The 18636-nt window shown below is 40.6% G+C and overlaps 1 protein-coding gene across 2 annotated transcripts in view; it reads left to right on the top strand.

The window, feature by feature from the left end:
* Nucleotides 1-3564: 3564 nt before the first annotated feature.
* PARL (presenilin associated rhomboid like) overlaps nucleotides 3565-18636 on the top strand; it is a 32083-nt gene continuing 17011 nt past the window's right edge. For both annotated transcript variants that reach the window (XM_036243466.1, XM_036243465.1), the window contains exons 1-4: nucleotides 3565-3716; nucleotides 11376-11571; nucleotides 12309-12449; nucleotides 14311-14359. In XM_036243466.1, the coding sequence (XP_036099359.1) occupies nucleotides 3592-3716; nucleotides 11376-11571; nucleotides 12309-12449; nucleotides 14311-14359 (511 nt within the window). In that variant the 5' untranslated portion in view covers nucleotides 3565-3591. The remainder of the gene's footprint in view (nucleotides 3717-11375; nucleotides 11572-12308; nucleotides 12450-14310; nucleotides 14360-18636) is intronic.

The raw sequence follows: 18636 nt of genomic DNA, 5'->3' as shown, positions 1-18636 counted from the left end.
GAAAGGATTGTATACAATCGCTGTTCCCTCTCTTGCCTGAAATCAGCCTTTCTGGGGTTCTATGTGATTGACCTGTGCTCCACCTAGGAACTTTTAAGTTGCAATCAAGATAAACTTCCTACTCATTCAGTTTTTCTAATTTGCATGCAAAAATTGATTTAGGCAAAGTTATATTTTAGCCATCTGAAGTTGATATCACTTCCAGTTATTCCTCCCATTTCTGTAAGTCAGAAGAGTTAACGAGGGTTGGGAGCCCCTGGTGTCAGAGGCACAATTTTTCATGTTGATGTTAGTATTTTTTTGAGATGTGCGAAGTCTTGAGATATACTGTGTACTGGGTTAAAGTGTGCTGCCTATGTGCTGAGCTCCAAGTCATCTCAAATCTCTCCACCTGTCTCAGCCTTCCCTCCCCTCTCCACAAAGATTCTCAGTCACCTAAGAATGCCTGAGATTTGAGCGGGGGTGTGGGGGGGGTGTAAGCCCCCAGAAACAATTTCAATTGAAAAGTCAAAGTTAAGCCCTGGCCAGTTTGGCTTAGCAGTTAGAGCACCGGCCCACAGAACAAAGTGTCTTGGGTTCAATTTCTGGTTAAGGGCATGTACCTGAGTTGCAGGTTCAATCCCCAGCCCCAGTTGGGGTCATGTGGGAGGCAACCAATTGATATATCTCTTTCACATCAAAGTTTCTTTCTCTCTCTCTCTCCCCCTCCCTCCATCTCTCTCTCTTACCCCCTCCCTCCCTCCTTTCCACTCTCTCTAAAAAAATTAATCAATGGAAAAAAAATATATATCTTTGGGTGAGGATTAAAAAAAAGTCACTACTTAAACCCATTAGACTTCTCTGATTATAAGCAACAGAAACCAATCCTGGTTCATTTCAAAAAGAAAAGAAAAGTCAAAGTTAAAAACCAGCCATCCATTTTCCTCCTCCTGACCTGCCTTAGCCTGGCTTTTTCACAACCTTAACCTTTAGCTCTACCTTGTGGATTTTTAAAATGACACATTAAAAAATTCAGCCTCTTACCTTATAATAACAGGGGGGTCCAGAGTTCCAAGGGGACTCACCCAAGCTCACCTGTTGCAAATTGAAGCGCCAGTGGGGCACAATGGGCCCCTGCTGGTACCTAGCATGGTTCCAATCTGCGAGGTGGTCCTAGGGGCTCCTCTCTGGAATACTGCCATTCTACACCATGATAAGACAAGCCAAGTCACTGCAAGTGAGCCAGCTGCTGCCCTTTGCAAACCTCGTGGAGTCCCTTAGAGTCTAAGAGATGGGAAGAAGAGGTTGGGGCACGGGCATGCTCCTGAGAAGGAGAGTACACCCTGGGTTCTTTGTCTTGAGGCTTTTATTTCTCTCTTGCAGGCAGGAATCTTAGAGGTCTCAGGTGAAGGTTTCAACAGAATATTCATCACTCTTCTAGGTGGTCCTCACTGATTGGTCAGTGTAAGGCAGGGGGTCATTAGTCATTGCAGCTGGTCCTGGTGCTGCCTACCTGGTTTTGCTGCTTTTCTGGATTTGGAGCTGACACACAGTTGAGGTGTAGGTGTTATTTCTAGGGAGGAGACGTTCTGTATCTGCTGTAAGTTGCTCTGTCAGTTTGTTCAGCTGTCTGTCTCAGTTTCCCTATTCCACTTGTGCTGACTTACTGGTCTGTCTCAATGCTACTCTCTCTACCTAGAACATTTTGGCCCTTCACTTCTCTTGGTGACCTCCATCAGTTTCTCTGGGAAGTCTCCTCTGTCTCCTATTCCCCATCTTGCGACTGTGTCATTTTCTCCTTCTGTATACTTCCACAGAGCCTTCTTCTCTGATCACATCACATTCCCCAGTGTCTTGCAATTGCCTGTTTATTTACTAGGCCCCCCTTTTCCCCAATAGAGTAGGATCTCCATGATGTCAGAAACAGTATTTTCTAAAATACATTCCAGAATAGTACATTGCCTGGAATACTGTAGGGATGCTTAATAAGTATTTATGGAATGAATGCAGTGTTATTATACTAATATTCATAGAGCAGTATAAAGGTCACCTAAATTAAAGTGAAGATCTAGGAAGGGCCTTAAGGGAAATCAGAAAATGTCATCGCAAAATATGCCTCTTTGTCATAAAAGTTTTGAGCTAAAGGCAATTAAGAAACAGTAAATGCAGAAAATGTTTCCACTTTTCTGCCTAAAGGCAAGAAATAAATGTCTCCCTTCCCTGAGGACAGAATCTTATAAGCACAGAGACCAGAAACCAGGCACCAGAATACTATGCAAACAAACCTTATTAAACTAACTCTTATCTACTTTAGGAAGATAAAGACTACCTAGCTCTAGATGGACTACCCCTAGCCCAACCCCACTGTCTTGTCAATTATTCACAAATTATTGTTTCTTTGTCTGCAAGATATAAAAGTTTTTAGCTCTGGTCACTTCATTTCATTCATGAAGAGTCGTGTACATTGTAAAACTTCAATAAGGTTTGTGTGCTTTTCTTCTGTTAATATGACATCGTCAGTTAATTTTCAGACCCTGCTAGGGACCCTAAGGGTCAAGGAAAACTTTTACCTTCTGTATAGCCTCCTAGAAGAGGTGATAATTGGGGTTGGTCTGAAGGACAAGTTGGTTAGGGAGGTTGAGAAGGGAGAGACAGGGAGCAGTGTCTCAGGCAGTGAGCATGGTATATGAACTCAGGAAAAAAAGCAGGTGCCTTTTAGAAACTGCAAATGATTCAGTATGGCTGCAGCTAAAGTCGGAGGGAGTGATGGAGTGACAGGAAGCAACGCCTGAATCCTGGAGTTTGAATTTTATCTAGAATCCAGATTTTCATTTCAGGCTTAGACTTTTTATTAAAGATATGAGGCATGCCTGGCCAGTGTGGCTCAGTGGTTGGGCATCGACCCATGCACCAAGAGGTCGCGGGTTCGATTCCCAGTCAGGGCACGTGCCCAGGTTGTGGACCCTATCCCCGGTGGGAGGCATGCAGGAGGGAGCCAATGGATGTTCTCTCTCATGGATGTTTCTGTCTCTCTCCCTCTCCCTTCTTCTCTCTCTAAAATAAAATTTTTTTAAAAAGTAAAAAAAAAAAAAAAAAAAGATATGAGGCACATACATCCTCTTATAGTGTCATAACACCTAATGGTGAGATGCAGAAAAAAGAGTAGTGATTTAAGAAAACGTGGGTTACAATGTTGCTTCCTCCACTCACTTCTCTTTGAACCTCTGGGCCGCTGCAAAACAGTAATAATATCAACCTCAAGAGTTTGGGCCGAATTAATACAGTAACTTAGGGAAAGTGCCTGATACACAGCTGTACTCAGTAAATGCTAGTTTTCCCTCGTCTTTTTCCTCGGGGGCCCCATCTGCAGATACGGTGGAGGGCGGGGCGCTCTCCCACGCCCCTCCCAGGTCCCAGCTCAAAAGTCAGAGGAGAACCGTGGCGGGCCGGCGGGTCCCGTGTCCCGTGTCCCTCGGGTTGGTCCAGCCTCGGCTCAGCCGCGCGGGGGCGCTCTAGGCTGTTCCTCGGCGCTCTATGGTTTTCCTTCGCCCCGGAAGCGGTTCCGCGGCAGGGTTGGTGAGGTCGGGCCATGGTGGGGCAGAGGTTGGGAAGATGGCGTGGCGAGGCTGGGCGCAGAGAGGCTGGTGCTGCGGACAGGCGTGGGCTGCGCCGGCGGGCGGCCGCAGCTGCGAGGGGCTCCCTGCGGCCCTGGCCCCGCGGCGGCTGCTGGGACGCAGGTATGATCGCCGCTCCCGGCTTCTCAGCCCTCGGCTCCGGCCGCGCATCCTCAGGGGCGGAGGCCGTGCGAGCCTGTCTTGCTGTTCCCGGCTCTTCCCCTCTCCGCATCATCCCTTCTTCTCTCCTTCCCCCTTTCTTCGCTCGCCTCGGTCCGGCCCCTGCTCCTCGCCGCGCCACCCTGCCCCGGGCCGGGTGCCCAGTCACCGGCGCGTCCAGCCCTCCGTGAGCCCGCACCGTCCCCTTTCCCACGGAGGGACGTGACGGGGAGGGGACTAGTCTCCGAGCTGATTGCGGGCCGCGCCTCATGGTATTGCGTGGAAGGCATTGGATCCCTTTCTCTTTTTCTCTTTTTTGAGATTTTGATTTTTTAAATCGCTAAGCTTTTTTTAAAATTTTAAGTATAGTTGACATACAATCTTATATTATTTTTAGGTGTACAACAGTGATTCTCCCGTATGATCACAACAATATGTCTTGTAACCATACAAAGTTATTAAGATATTATTGACTGTATTCCCTGCCCTGTACATTACATCCCTGTAATTTATCTGTTTTGTAATGGGAAGTTTGTACCTCTTATACCCCTTCACCTTTTCCACTCATTTCTGGGCTCTCTTTGAATTTTTAATCCTCACCCAAGGATATGGTTTTATTGATTTGAGAGAGAGCGAGAGAGCGATAAACATCCATTGGTTGTCTTACGTGCCCTGATCAGGATGGAACACGCAACCTTTTGGTACATGGGACAGCGCTCCAACCAACTGAGCCACCCAGACAGGGCTGGACTCATTTTGTAAGTGAAGCAGTTACATAGCTGGCAGAATGGTAGAGATTAGATTTTATTTTCTTGCAGTCTTTTTGAAATCTGTGTACTACAGATTACCTTCTTTGCCCGGCTGGTGTGGCTCAGTGGTTGAGTGTTGACCGGTTTGATTCTGGGTCAGGGCACATGCCCAGGTTGTGGGCCAAATCCCCGCATGCAGGAGGTGGCCAAGCGATGTTCTCTCTCATTGATGTTTCTATTTCTCTCTTCCTCTCTCTCTCAAATCAATAAAGAGAAAAAAAAAATTTTAAATGATCTTCTTTAGCGTTTAGGGAACTAAGAGAAGATGGAATCAGAGAAGGGCATCATTTTGCCTCTTGGATAGTCATAGGAGAGATTTTCTGTTGAAGAAATGAGACATTGGAATACTTGGAAAGAAAATTACTCAAGTCTTCCCAAGTAGAAGCTGTATGAAGAGTATGGTTTATCGGTACTTGCTGCTTTTGTGTTAAAATAATTCTGTTCTAAATTGTCAATAGAGAAATCACTAGACTGTCCAAGATTCTGCTATGTATTTGACTGTTCCTGTTCTTTTTTTCCCCTTCTTTGCTTTTAGAGAGAGAAGAAGGGAGAGGGAGAGAGAGAGACAGAAACATAAATGAGAGAGAACATTGATTGGCTACCCCCTGCATGCCCCCACAATTTGGGCATGTGCCCTGACCAGGAATCAAATGGACGACCTCTTGGTGTATGGGTTGACCCTCAACCACCAAACCATACTGGCCACCCTGTTCCTGTTCTTTAACCCATAGTTTCAACCTTCCCAATTTCTGACTTGGTTAGATTGATGCCTTGGAATCCACCTGCTAAATGGTAGCAAAGAACATGAAATATTTATCAACACTGGGGACTAGCTAGTGGTAAATAATTGAGGCTTCAATATGGTCATTGCCTAATCTTAAGGATTACTTGGAATGTTCGTAGAATATATCATTTTCTAGGCCCCAGCGCAGTCCTATCAACTCTGAAGGAGGGGGCGGGGAAGAAGAGTGGAAAATCCTGTACTTCTAATAAGTATTCCAAGTGAATCAGATCAGGGATTGTTGAAGAACGTGCATATATTGTACCTTCATGATACACTGTAATGTGGAACATGAGGTACTAATCTTAAACTCCTGGGGAAGTGGAGAATGAGGAGGTCTGGTGGCGGTGGTGATCAGTTTCAATGGACCCGATTCCATTGTTTTTTTCCAAATCCCAGTTGAAATTGTAGGTTTGAGGGAGAAGAAAAATGAATTTGGTTATTAGGAAGCAACAGATGTATTAAATATTAAAGCTATGCATTAGGAAGGAAAAGAAAAAAAAAATTAATGAGTCTCCAGTAAAAATTGGAGATATTTGAAAAAAGCAAATGAAGAAATGTGATGTTGAAGATTAGCATCTAAATTTTTTAGTTTGCCATTTCTATGTGAAGTTTGAAAATTACATTTATTTGGGTTGCATAGAAAAATGTGCATAACAGGAGAATGTAGGTAAAGCTGAAATAGAGTATATGCCTACTTGCCTCTGGAAATAAGCACAAAGTTAATAGGACAGATTACCACAGGTAATGCATTAGGTCTGCTTTGACTTTCTGTGCTTCTGAAATTAGTATGCGGAATAATGAAGTCAGGGATGTGGTTAAAAAGCAGGGTTTTGGGTCCATTTCTTGTGATTCTGATGTAATAGACCTGAAGTGTGGCTGAGAATTTGCTTTGCTTTTTTTTTTTTTTTACAAAAGTGCTGTAGGTGGTGATACAAGAGTTGTGCAAACTGCAGTGGGCTCAAGGCAGCCTGACAGCCATGGTTTTTACAAAACAGTACGAAACAGATTTAAGTTGTTCTTCACAAAAACTAAAGCATTTACTATCTGGCCCTTTACAGAGAAAGGAGAAAATCTCACTTAGATTCTTCAGGAACTTCACCATTATCAAACTTCTGTCAGCACTTCAGAAATATGGTTTAGGCTTGAAAGAAGTCTGCATAATTTGTCAGTTATGCAAAGAGAAGAAATATAATTGATTGTAGCAGTTAGCTTAAATTTTTTAGATTGGGATTTCAGTATTAACTTATATTTAGGTAAAATACTTAACAAATTAGTAAATCAGGTATATTCAATTATTTTCCCTGTTTCATTCACCATCTGTTAACTCAAGATGGGTAATTTTGGCATGCAAGCATTTATGTAGAATTTCCCCTGCCCCTAAAAACATGTTTTCTTTTAAGTAGAATGAATCTGCTGTGTGTATGCTTGGTCACATCTTGCCTCCACTTTTACATTAGACCATTTCTACTCACGCAATTTCTTCACAAAAATCTTTAGTAACAGACATTAGTGCTGACTTGTAGATATATCTAAATTTCATTGTCTTCATCCTCACACTGTTAAAAACAAATCATGAGACTGATTTGTTAAGCCAACAAATATATAGGTATGACTTTTTCTATTTGAAAATTATGGGAATCATATTTAAAAACACCTAAACCATAACAGTTGTGTGGGTAGTGGTAATTCAAGTATTCATAAGATCTTTCCACTTCAAGCATGCTGGTTTGCTTTCACAAATCACTAGTTAGTGGCAGAAGGACCAAAGCAGCAAAGCTAAAAAACCTGTCTTCAAGAGTTATACGCCATTAGTGATCCTCTTCTCCATTTTCATTTTATTGTGTTGTTTCATTTGTTTTTTGAACTTATTTCAGGCAAGTCACTTATTGTCATTTATCTTTCCATCTTATATACCCATCTGAATGAGTAGAGCTAAAGAACCCAAACCTGTAAATTAGATCTTAAACATTTGCAATTAGAGATATTTATCATACTTTTTCTGGTTGGTTTTACATTTTACGAAATTTAAAACAAATTCCCCAAGGACAGAGAATGAACCTTGTCATATAATGTGTGATGAAGTACTTGTTCCACTTAAAAACATCCATGTACCAACAGAAACCCAATTCTAACCAACCTAAGCAATTAGGGGGATTTATTGTTTTATGTAGTTAAAAAGTACAAAGGTAGCACCTGGTAAGGCAAGCTCCAGTGTTTCAGATTGTCAACCAAGATTCCATTTTCTGCATAGCTTGGCCCTGTTTCCTAAAGGTTGACTTTATTCTCTCAGTATTCTATCTCCTTGTAAAATGGCTGTCAGCAGCTCTTGGGGCTATATACTTCTGGGTTCAAATCTAGCAGGAAAAGTTCCCTTCTGCCATTTCAGTCAACAATGGATTGTGTATAAGATTATAATGGAGCCCTTCTGGTGTGGCTCAGTGGATTGAGCGTTGTCCCATGGACTGAGAGGTCCCTGTTCGATTCCTGGTTGGGGCACATGCCTGGGATGCTGGCTCCATCCCCAGTAGGGGGTGTGCAGGAGGCAGCCGATCAATGTTTCTCTCTACATTGATGTTTCTATCTCTTTCTCCCTTCCTTTCTCTCTAAAAAAATCAATAAAAACATTTTTTAAAAAAGATTATAATTGAACTGAAAATTCCTGTCACCTAGTGTAGGATGGCTTAAGCCAGGCAGGAGCTACATGGACTTCCCCAGACCAAATGGCCGGAAATTCCAGGGTACTGTTAGGAGAGGGAAAGAGGGCACTGATGCTGACAGGCAGCCAAAAATGCTCACACCTGTCAGCCCTAGTGAAACTGTTGTATTGAAATTATTTATTTTGTTACAGATTCTAATTTTTGTTAATCCTAGTCAGATAGTATTACCCTGTAGATAATCATTCTAATTTAAATAGAAATATCACTGAAAGAGAGGAGGTTAGGCTGTTGTTCCTTGCCATTCTAAGTGGTTCGGGTGAACCAGCAGTTTAGGCATCTGGGACAGGGTTGACAAACTTATTTTGTAAAAGGCCATATGAAAATAGCCACACTCACATGGTCACTGTCACAAATTTTTTTCCTTTTCTTTTAAAAAACTCTTTAAAAATGCAGAAACCATTCTTAGCTGGTAGGCCAAATCTACCTTTCAGGCCACAGTTTGTCAGTCCATCATTTAGGAGCTTGTTTAGAAATAAGGAATCTCAGATTTACCTCACCCCAGACCTACTAAATTTGAATCTAACTTGAACACGATCCTCAGGTGATTTGTATGTACACTAAAGTTTTCCTCATACCTGTGGTAGATCACAACCCTGGCTGCACATGATAATCACCTGGGAGCTTTTTAAAAATTCTGATGCCTCAGTCCCACCCCTGAGGAGTCTGTTTAATTGGTATGAAGTGGAGTTCTGATATATATATATTTTTTTATCCTCACCCGAGGACATTTTTCCATTTTTTGTTCAGGTAGAGTGGGAGGGAGAGAGAGGAACAGAGAGAGAGAGAGAGAGAGAGAGAGAAACATCGATGTGAAAGGAACACATCGAGTGGCTGCCACCCACACAACCGACCAGGACCGGGGACAAACTGCAACCAAGGTACGCGCCCTTAGCGGGAACCGAACCCGGGTCTCTCAGTACCGCAGGCCGACGCTCTAACCGCTGAGCCAAACCGGCCAGGGCAAGTTCTGATATTTTTAAGTACGGCATATCTCAGAGATATTACAGTTTTGATTCCAGACCACTGGAATAAAGTGACTCGCAATAAAAGGAGTTGTAAAAATAGCTAGTTGGGCCCTGGCTGGTGTGGTTCAGTGGTTAGAGCAGATCTCGGGTTCGATTTCTGATCAAGGGCAGGTACCTGGGTTGCAGGTCCGATCCTCGGCCCTGGTTGGGGTACGTGTAGGAGGCAACCAATCTATGGGTCTCTCTTATATCTGTTTCTCCCTCTCCTATCCTCTCTAGACATCAATGGAAAAAAGTATCCTCAGGTGAGGATTAAGAATAAAAAGTTAGTTGTAATCTTTTGGGTCTTGCCTTCAACTTGTAAACACAACATTTATGATGTGCAGTAAAGTGAAGCACAATAAAATGAGGTGTGCCTGTATTTTTAAGAGCTCACCAGGCAATTCTAATGTGTAGTATAGGGGAGAAAAGAGTGTTTTGCCTCTACCAATTTTAGGTTCATTGGCTAGGGCCCTGTAAATTAGACAGACAAAAGACAGATTACAGGAGAAAAACAAGTTGAAGAAACAAAAATGCTTCACAAATTTATGTGGGTTGAGTTTGAATGGAGAGTGTATAGAAGAACTATTGGAACCATTAAGCATATCTGTCATTAAAGGATAGGAGAAAAGGGGAAGCCATCAGGGAAGGGAACTTGAAAAGGGTGCAATCTTATAGGTGCAAGGGCTGGCAGGTGTGATCAGTAATGTCAGATGTTTTGAGGAGGTCAAGCTATAGGGACTCAAACAACAAAACCCTTTATGAAACATTTGGTGGGTGTCACCCAAACTGGTAGTGAAATAAATAGTAGGAAATAGGAAAAAAATCCATCAATTTATAATGGTCAGTATTTATAAAGGAAATAGTTATTTGAATTTGGAGTGACTTCAAGGATAATACTTACATTTGAACATTTGTTCTGGAAATTGATCCAACTTCAAACAAATAGCAAAGCCACTCTGTGCTAATTCAAGTTGACAACTTGGAGTTCTCCAACTTTTTTTTTCTTTCTTTTAAAAATATTTTTATTGATTTTTAGAGAGAAAGGAGGGGAGAGAGGGAGGGAGAGAAACATCAATATGAGAGTAAAATATCAATCTGCTGCCTCTTGCACACCCCCTGCTAGGGATCGAGCCTACATCTTGGGCATGTGCCCTGACTGGGAATCTAACTGGCAACCGTTCAAGGAGTGGAAAGACGCCCAACCAACTGAGCCACACAAGCCAGGGCTCCAGCTTTTTAAAAATTTCTTTTTCAATCCATTTTCCTATATTTTTGCTTTTTAAATTTTATTTTAAATTATATTTGACATGCAATATTATATTATTTTCAGTATACAACATAATTGATTAGACATTTATATACTTTTTTTTTATCCTCACCTGAGGACATTTTTATATCTTTTGTTCAGATAGAGTGGGAGGGAGAGAGAGGAAGAGAGAGAGAGAGAAACATCCACGTGAAAGGGACACATCGAGTGGCTGCTACCCACATGACCAACCAGGGCCGGGGACAAACTGCAACCAAGGTACATGGCCTTAGCGGGAACCGAACCTGGGTCTCTGGACTGCACGCCGATGCTCTAACCACTGAGCAAAAACGGCCAGGCCTGACATTTGTATACTTTTCAAAGTGATCACCACAATAAGTGAAACATCTCACCATATGTAGTTACTAAATATTATTGACTGTATTTCCTGTGCTGTACATTACATCCCTCTGATTAATTTTATAACTGGCAGTTGTACATCTTAATACTCTTCACCTTTTTTGCCCATTTCCCTATTCTAGAGTTCTTCAGCTTTTACAGGAATGCAAACTCTGTGTGGAGGATGGATACAAATTATTTTGTTGGTTGATACACAGTCACAGCCCAAACACTTTGCCTCTACAATTCAGTGACTTGATTTTAAATCCTGGGAGTAAGAGTTTTGGCTTCTTTTGTTTTGTTTTTAAGTTGTTTTTTTTCCTTCTTTATTGATATTAGAGAACGAGAGGAAGGGAGAGGGAGAGAGAGAAAAATATCGATGAGAGAGAACATCAGTTGGCCACCTCCTGCATGCCCCCATTGGGGATCAGGCCCACAACCCAGGCATGTGCCCTGACTGGGAATCAAACCAGTGACCCCTTAGTGCATAGGTTGATGCCCAACCATTGAGCCACATCGGCCCGGTGAGTTTTGGTTTCTTTTGGACTATTGGGTGCGAATAACTGAGTTGGTGATGCTGCAGGCCAAGTGGGGAGGTTCATAGAGGTTTTGATGTTTGCAAGATGCAGCTCTGTTTCTAACCTGTTATTTTCCCCTATAGGTTTAACTTTTTTATTCAGCAAAAATGTGGATTCCGAAAAGCACCCAGGAAGGTTGAACCTCGAAAATCAGACACAGGAACAAGTGGTGAAGCATACAAGAGAAGTGCTTTGATTCCTCCTGTAGAAGAAACAGCCTTTTACCCTTCTCCCTATTCTATACGGACTCTTGTAAAGCCTTTTTTTTTTACCGTTGGGGTAAGAGCTCACATCACTAGGAGTTAGAGTGCAGCATGTTCAAGTATTTGGGCTTCCTTAAAAAGAACTGGAGTGGCTCTGGCCAGTTTGGCTCAGCGGTTAGAGTGTCGGCCTGCGGTCCGGAGAGACCAGGGTTCGGTTCCTGCTACGGGCATGTACCTCGGTTGCAGTTTGTCCCCGGCCCTGGTTGGTCGTGCGGGTGGCAGCCACTTGATGTGTCCCTTTCACATCGATGTTTCTCTCTCTCTCTCTCTTCCTCTCTCTCCCTCCCACTCTATCTGTACAAAAAATGGAAAAATGTCCTCGGGTGAGGATGAAAAAAATAAATAAATAAATAAAAATAAAATAAAAAGAACTGGAGTGGGTTGGGGGTGTGTCAAAGGTTTCTGGGTATCTTAGGTTCATGAGTGATTATACAAGAACATGAATTTAATAATTGCTATCAGAATCTGGTTCATTTATGTAAGCCCTGGAAAAGAAACTTAATGGGCCTCTTATTTGGTATAACATTTCAAGTGATAATAAGTTAATATTTTGAATTTTCTTTGAAAATTTCTAGCTGTAAATAGCTCAAGGGTACTTTGAAGTTAAAAAATGGGAAACAAATGTTATTTTCATCTAATAGGTTTCATTGTGCCAGATGTTCCTACTGTTGACTCATAAAAAGCCATGAAAATGAAGTATTGTTCTTGTATATAGATTTATTTCTCTTTATAATTTTGTACTATATTATATAGTTTACAGGCTGTGCATTTGGATCAGCTGCTATTTGGCAATATGAATCACTGAAATCCAGGGTCCAGAGTTATTTCGATGGTATAAAAGCTGATTGGTTGGATAGCATAAGACCACAAAAGGAAGGAGACTTCAGAAAGGAGGTAACGATAAACATGGCTTTCTCTGTTCTATTGATCACAGTTCTTGAAGTCTGGTTATTTATGAAGTGTTTTTAGTTAATGGCAATATTAAATCCGTAGCTGTGAAATCAGTGCACTTAATATTCTTCTTTAGAGTCAAGTATTTGTTAATGTTTTGTATATGTGGCAGTGTTGTACTTGACAGTGTTCCTAGCAGTTTGTCCCTCTACCTAAGAATCACCAGGGATAGTTGTTAATGTTTTGAGGCCTCTCCCAGGCCTTCTAAAGTTTAGGGGCCACTTTTCCTTGCATCACCGTCCTGGGTTATTTTGATTCTATATTCCGTATCAGAATTATACAGAGAATTTTTCGAAACATTTACGCCTTTGGGGTAGACATACTATGTAGATTTTTAAAAGCTTCCCAGTGACATGATGTTTATATATCTCTGGTAAATACTCACTGTTGAGTGTTTCTAACTGCTCAGGGGATGAAGATGCAAAAAGGAGCTTTTAGAGCTTTCATTACTTCATATACAAGTTGGTGGCCCCCTTTCCTCTTAATTGATTTTTAAAAATTACCTTTAGATAAAACATGTATTTTATTTATTTCACTTGAGAATACTTATTGAGCATTGAGACCAGAAGCTACTATGGGGATCCAGGTCCATGTGGTTTGTAAGCACCTTCATTTTTTTTTTTTAATCCTTACCTGAGGACATTTTCCCATTTTATGTTCAGGTAGAGTAGGAGGGAGAGAGAGGAAGAGAGGGAGAGAGAGAAACATCGATGTGAAAGAGACACATCGAGTGGCTGCCACCTGCACGACCAACCAGGGCCGGGGACAAACTGCAACTGAGGTACGTGCCCTTAGTGGGAACCGAACCTGGGTCTCTCTGGATCACAGGCCGATACTCTAAACTCTGAGCCAAACCGGCCAGGGCTAGGATATGTTTTTTTATTTTAAAACTTTAATCATGAAAACTTCAAACAGATAAGAAAAGAGTAAAGAGAATACTATAATGAACTCCTGTTACTCAGCTTCAGTGATGATGGCCAACTTTGTTTTTCATCTAGTCCCCTTTCTTTCCCTTCCCTCCCCACCACTGAATACTATAAAGCAAATCCTAGGCATATTTTATTCAGAAAAATGGCAGTGTGTGTCCCTGAAAGATTATGATTCTCTTGTTGTCTCTTTTTATAAACCTCAGTACTATTATTATTACCTTTAAAAAAATAAAAAAGGTAGCCCTGGCCGGTTTGGCTCAGCGGTTAGTGTTGGCCTGGGGACCAGAGAGTCCCGGGTTTGGTTCCTGCTAAGGGCATGTACCTCGGTTGCAGTATGTCCCCCGGCCCCAGTTGGGGTCATGTGAGTGGCAACCACTTGCTGTGTCTGTCTCACATTGTTGTTTCTCTCTCTCTTCCTTCCTCTCCCTCATGCATCTATCTGAAGATAAATGCAAAAATGTCCTCGGGTGAGGATTAAAAAAAAAAAAAAAGTAATTTTAGTAGAAAATATTCTCAGAATTTTAAAACTAGATGAATAATCACTTACTTGATATCTATATCTGATAGTGTGGTAAGTGCTTTACTTTGTTGCTATTTCCCAAAATACTACTACGAATCTGTTACTATCTCTATTTTATAAGTAGGAAACTGAAGTTTAGAAGTAATCTAGATCACAGAGCTGATCAGTGGCTCTGTGTAGACAATGTAGACTGCTTGTTATAAAGCACCCGTGCTTTCCACTCTACCACATATGTATTGTGTTTGTTGTTCACCAGTGATTTTCATATGCACAAAGCATTTTCTTTCTGGCTTTTCATTTTCCTACCCTGAAAGTATTTACCATATGGTGATATGCAATTTTCCTTCCATTTTAGATTAACAAGTGGTGGAATAACCTAAGTGATGGCCAGCGGACTGTGACAGGTTTGTGTTAGCTTACACGTTTTAGCCATTCAAGGAAAGAGAAATCAAACCAAAAGGTACAGTATGTCACAGTCAATGGCTTTTGTACCGTGCTCAACAGTGGCTTAGAAGACATAGGGAATGGAGTCTCTGTACCTTTAGGCTAATGTCACAGTATAAAAAGTAGTGTGGCATGAAGGTATACATGATGTTCTAGGTCCTTTATTTTCTAATTTTGGTATATCTTTGTTGTAGAATCCTAGCTTGTGAAATAGGTTGTGAATAATTACTTTTCGCTATTAAAGAAACTAAAGGGGACATTGATTAAGTACTTTCTTTATGCAGAATGCTTTATACACTTTTAAGTACTTTCTTTATGTAGAATGCTTTATACACTTTCTCTCCCTACCTCACAAGGTTGCTTACAGGTTAGTTATTTCCCTTTTTACAGATAAGGAAACTGGCTTTCAGAGAAGGAACTTTTCGACACTACTAGTAAGTAGTAGAACTGAGTTTGAAAACCTGGGTCTGTCTGATTCTAAAGCTGACTTTCTCTTTACTATACCATGCTGTTTATAAAATCCTCTTTAAATGTAAGCATGCCATGCATATCATCATGATACTTTTGTCCTTTGTAAATTTTTATAGAAAGACAAATCTTACTCTTAAGGGTAACACTTGTTATTTGAGATTTGTTAATATGAACTTAGTTATTTGAGAAATATGGGGAAATGGGTTTGAAAGTTCTTTTTTTTCTTAATTTTTATTTATTGATTTTTAGAGAGAGGAAGGAAGAGAGAGAAACACAGATTTATTGTTCCACTTATTTGTGCATTCATTGATTGATTCTTGTATGTGCCCCGATGGGGGAGCGAACTCACAACCTTGGCACATTGGGTTGATGCTCTAACCAACTGAGCTACTTAGCCAGGGCTAGATTTGAAAGTTCATGAGCAATTGTGCAGATAGGGAAGAAAAAATCTTAGGGAAATTAGCAAAATATTGCTTTTTTTCAAATATGGCTAGACTTAATGATACTTTTAATTTTCTGTACCTAAGTGGAAAAAAGGTACTTAACTTTCTTCATTCAGGCTGTTTTCACTATCTGGAAGGTTCAGTTTTTCTGTTTCCTTACTGGGACCTGATCTGGTCTTCAAGCTTATGGCTCAGACATTATTGCTTCCTACAGGAAGTGCATCTCTTTTCTTAACTCATTGCACCTTTTAATCATTTATAACAGAACCTGCCTTATATAATTTACATGTAACATCCTCGAGGACAACGATGAGGTTTTCCATTTGGTTATAGCACCTAGCATGTCAGTTGCACGCAGTAAAGAAACTCAGTTAAAATCTGTTGAGTGAATGAATGTTGAGTGGGATCTCGAATCAAAGGGTTGAGATTTTTCACAGGTATACTGCCATATTATAGAATTGGTTAGTCAGTGAGGTCTTAATAAATATGACCTCAATATTTATAATAACACATCTCTTTCCGTTGGAATTAACAGGGGTTGGGTTTTTCTGTGGATGTGCTTGTTTTCTGAAAGTAACCATAATTAACTCCCTTAGGATAGCATAGTTTTGATTTTCTTTAATATTTTCAAAATGTCTCAAAATTAGTTGATATTCTTTGAAGATGGTAAAGATTTTATTCATTTAACATCAGAGGAAACCTGAGAATTTAAAACGTTTTTCATGCCAGTAAATAATTTATTCAAAGAAGTCGGTATACAATTTAAAATCAGAATTATTTTGCCTAGCTTTCTTTTTCTTTAGTCAAATCAGTTATTTGGCATGAAGGGGACATAGTAGTAGAGAGACAAACGTTGTGATCTAACTAGCAACTTGAATGTAAAGTTCTTCGAACCACATAAATGTGAATGATCATGCTAAAGATTTTAAATACTTTTTGTCGGATTATCTAAGTGACTTTTTAAGGCTGAGGAAAGGCTCTTTGAATCTGTTAAGTGTCACCTCAGGCTTTCCTTGTGAGAAATAATTATTCTGGTAGTAGTAAGTCTAATTTTACAGCATTTGTTAATGATGCTTAATAATCAATTAACTATATACTAAGATTCTCATGGTTAACAAACCTTAGTTATGTCTTGTCTCTTCAGAGTAACCTGTTCTCACCTTGCTCAGCTCTCCTGATTGCTTCACTTAGGCTGATCCTAAGTGAGGTTGGCTCAGCTCCTGGTTTTAATTGAGAACAGATTTATAGGGTGACAGATTCACTTGTGCCACTCTCTTTCCTTGGACTGTAGATGTTCTCTGAGTGTTGTTTTAGTGTTGTATTTTGAAGAATAAACTTGATAAGTCCTTAGGAAGCCACTGACGTAGAGTTTCAAAGCTCTGTGAGACCAATGTGCCTCTTCGGTTTATAGTATTTATACCTAGACGATGGCAGCATTGAAAGCTCTAATAGATTAACGATTTCGCACTATTATACCAAATATTTCATGTAAAGATTCCTTGGTTTTTGAGTCTAATGGGCTCATAAATTTGGATAACAAGATTTTGTATATTATAAGTTCAGACAGCAAGATGTTCTATTCAAATGTAGTTGTTCCTGAGCTTGTGATAGCAAGTGATATCTCAAATTTATTCCTATCTCTTTGGTTCCTAGGTTTGGACAAGGACAATTCAAATCGTAAGGGATTTCTGTAATTGATTATATTAAGATAGTGTCCAGTGGTGAGGTGAAAACCCTCCCTTCCCTAGAGCCGAGGTCAGGTTTGGAGTCCCTGATTTTTGACTCCTCTGTCTCAGCCTGTTCCTGAGAATCACTTTCTTAAGAAGTGTTAAAGAACTGGTCTTAATCCTTTTTGTTTGTTAGGTTGGTTTGGGGATTTTTTTGTTTTTTGCTCTTATACTCTGTTGTTATACAGAAATATATCCCCAGACTTCACATTGCTCTGAAAAAAAGTTTTTACAAGTTCACTTTGTATTTGTAGGATGAGGTTGCATTCATGTTGCATTCTTTAAAGGTAGATTGTCCCTGGTACTTTTATTTACTTTTTTTTTAAAATATGTTTTTATTGAATTTTTTAGAGAAAGAGGAAGGGAGAGAGAGCTAGAAACATTGATGTGAGAAACATTGAATGGCTGCTTCCTACACAAACCACACCGGAGATGGAGCCAGAACCGCTCAGTCCTTGGAATGACCCTCAATCTACTGAGCCACACTGGCTGGGCTTTGCCAATTTTTAAACTGTTTTTATTAATGAGAGATTCCTTTGCATGATTCCTTACTTCATTATTCTCACTGCTGTAATCCAGTGTATCACTTTTGATAAACGTAGGCACTGGGGCAGCAGTGACCTTCCCAAATCAGTGGCACCAAGCTTATCCAAGAAGTGACCCAGTCAGGAGGAGGCAGGTAACACTCCTAAATAGAGATACAAGTAGAGACCTTTAGCAATTCTTTGTCTTTTGATTAGAGCATTTAAGCCATTAACATTTAAAGTGATTATTGATAGGTATGTATTTATTGCCATTTTATTCTTTTATTTATTTATTTTTATTCCTCACCCGAGGATATTTTTCTACTTATTATCAGATAGAGTGAGAGGGAAGGAGAGAGAGAGGGACAGAGAGAAACATCGATGTGATAGAGCCACATTGACTGGTTGCCTCCTGCACGACCCGACCAGGGCCAAGGACAGACTGCAACTGAGGTACGTGCCCTGGACCGGAACTGAACCCGAGACTCATTGGTCCACGGGCCAGCGTTCTAACCGCTGAGCCAAACCTACCAGGGCACCATTTTATTCTTTTAACTGTGTTTCTCTGTTGTTGTTTCTCCCTCTCCTTCTTCCTGTTCCTCTTTCTCTTCTTCGGGAGGGGAAGAAACTATTATTCCTTGAGTATTTGCATACTAGGTGCGTGTACTAATAACTTATTTAAGCTTCACTGCAACCTTCATGAGGTATAGGAATATTATCCTCATTTTATAAATGAGGAAACTGAAGTGAATGGGTGAAATGCTACAGGTCACAAAGCTACTAAGTGACATACTTAGAATTCAGACCTGAAAAGGCCATTCCCTTTCTGCCATATTTTTCATTTATTGGGTTTTCACTGTGTGACTGTTATATTTAATCATACTTTTTCATTTAGTCATCATTCAACTAATTCTTTAAGGTAGATTTTATTACCCCCATTTTATAGAGAGGAAGCTGAGACCAAGAGGTTAGGCCTCTTGCCCAGGTCGTAGTGTAAGACAGAGTCCGTTCTCCTGGACTCCTTCGCCCATACCTTTGTGCTGCCTCATAGGCCTAGGATCACCACACACCC

Source organism: Molossus molossus, unplaced genomic scaffold, assembly GCF_014108415.1.
Source record: "Molossus molossus isolate mMolMol1 unplaced genomic scaffold, mMolMol1.p scaffold_m16_p_5, whole genome shotgun sequence".
NCBI lineage: Eukaryota > Metazoa > Chordata > Mammalia > Chiroptera > Molossidae > Molossus > Molossus molossus.
Note: the sequence above shows the minus strand (reverse complement) of the source record. Positions and strands in the feature narration are given on the sequence as shown.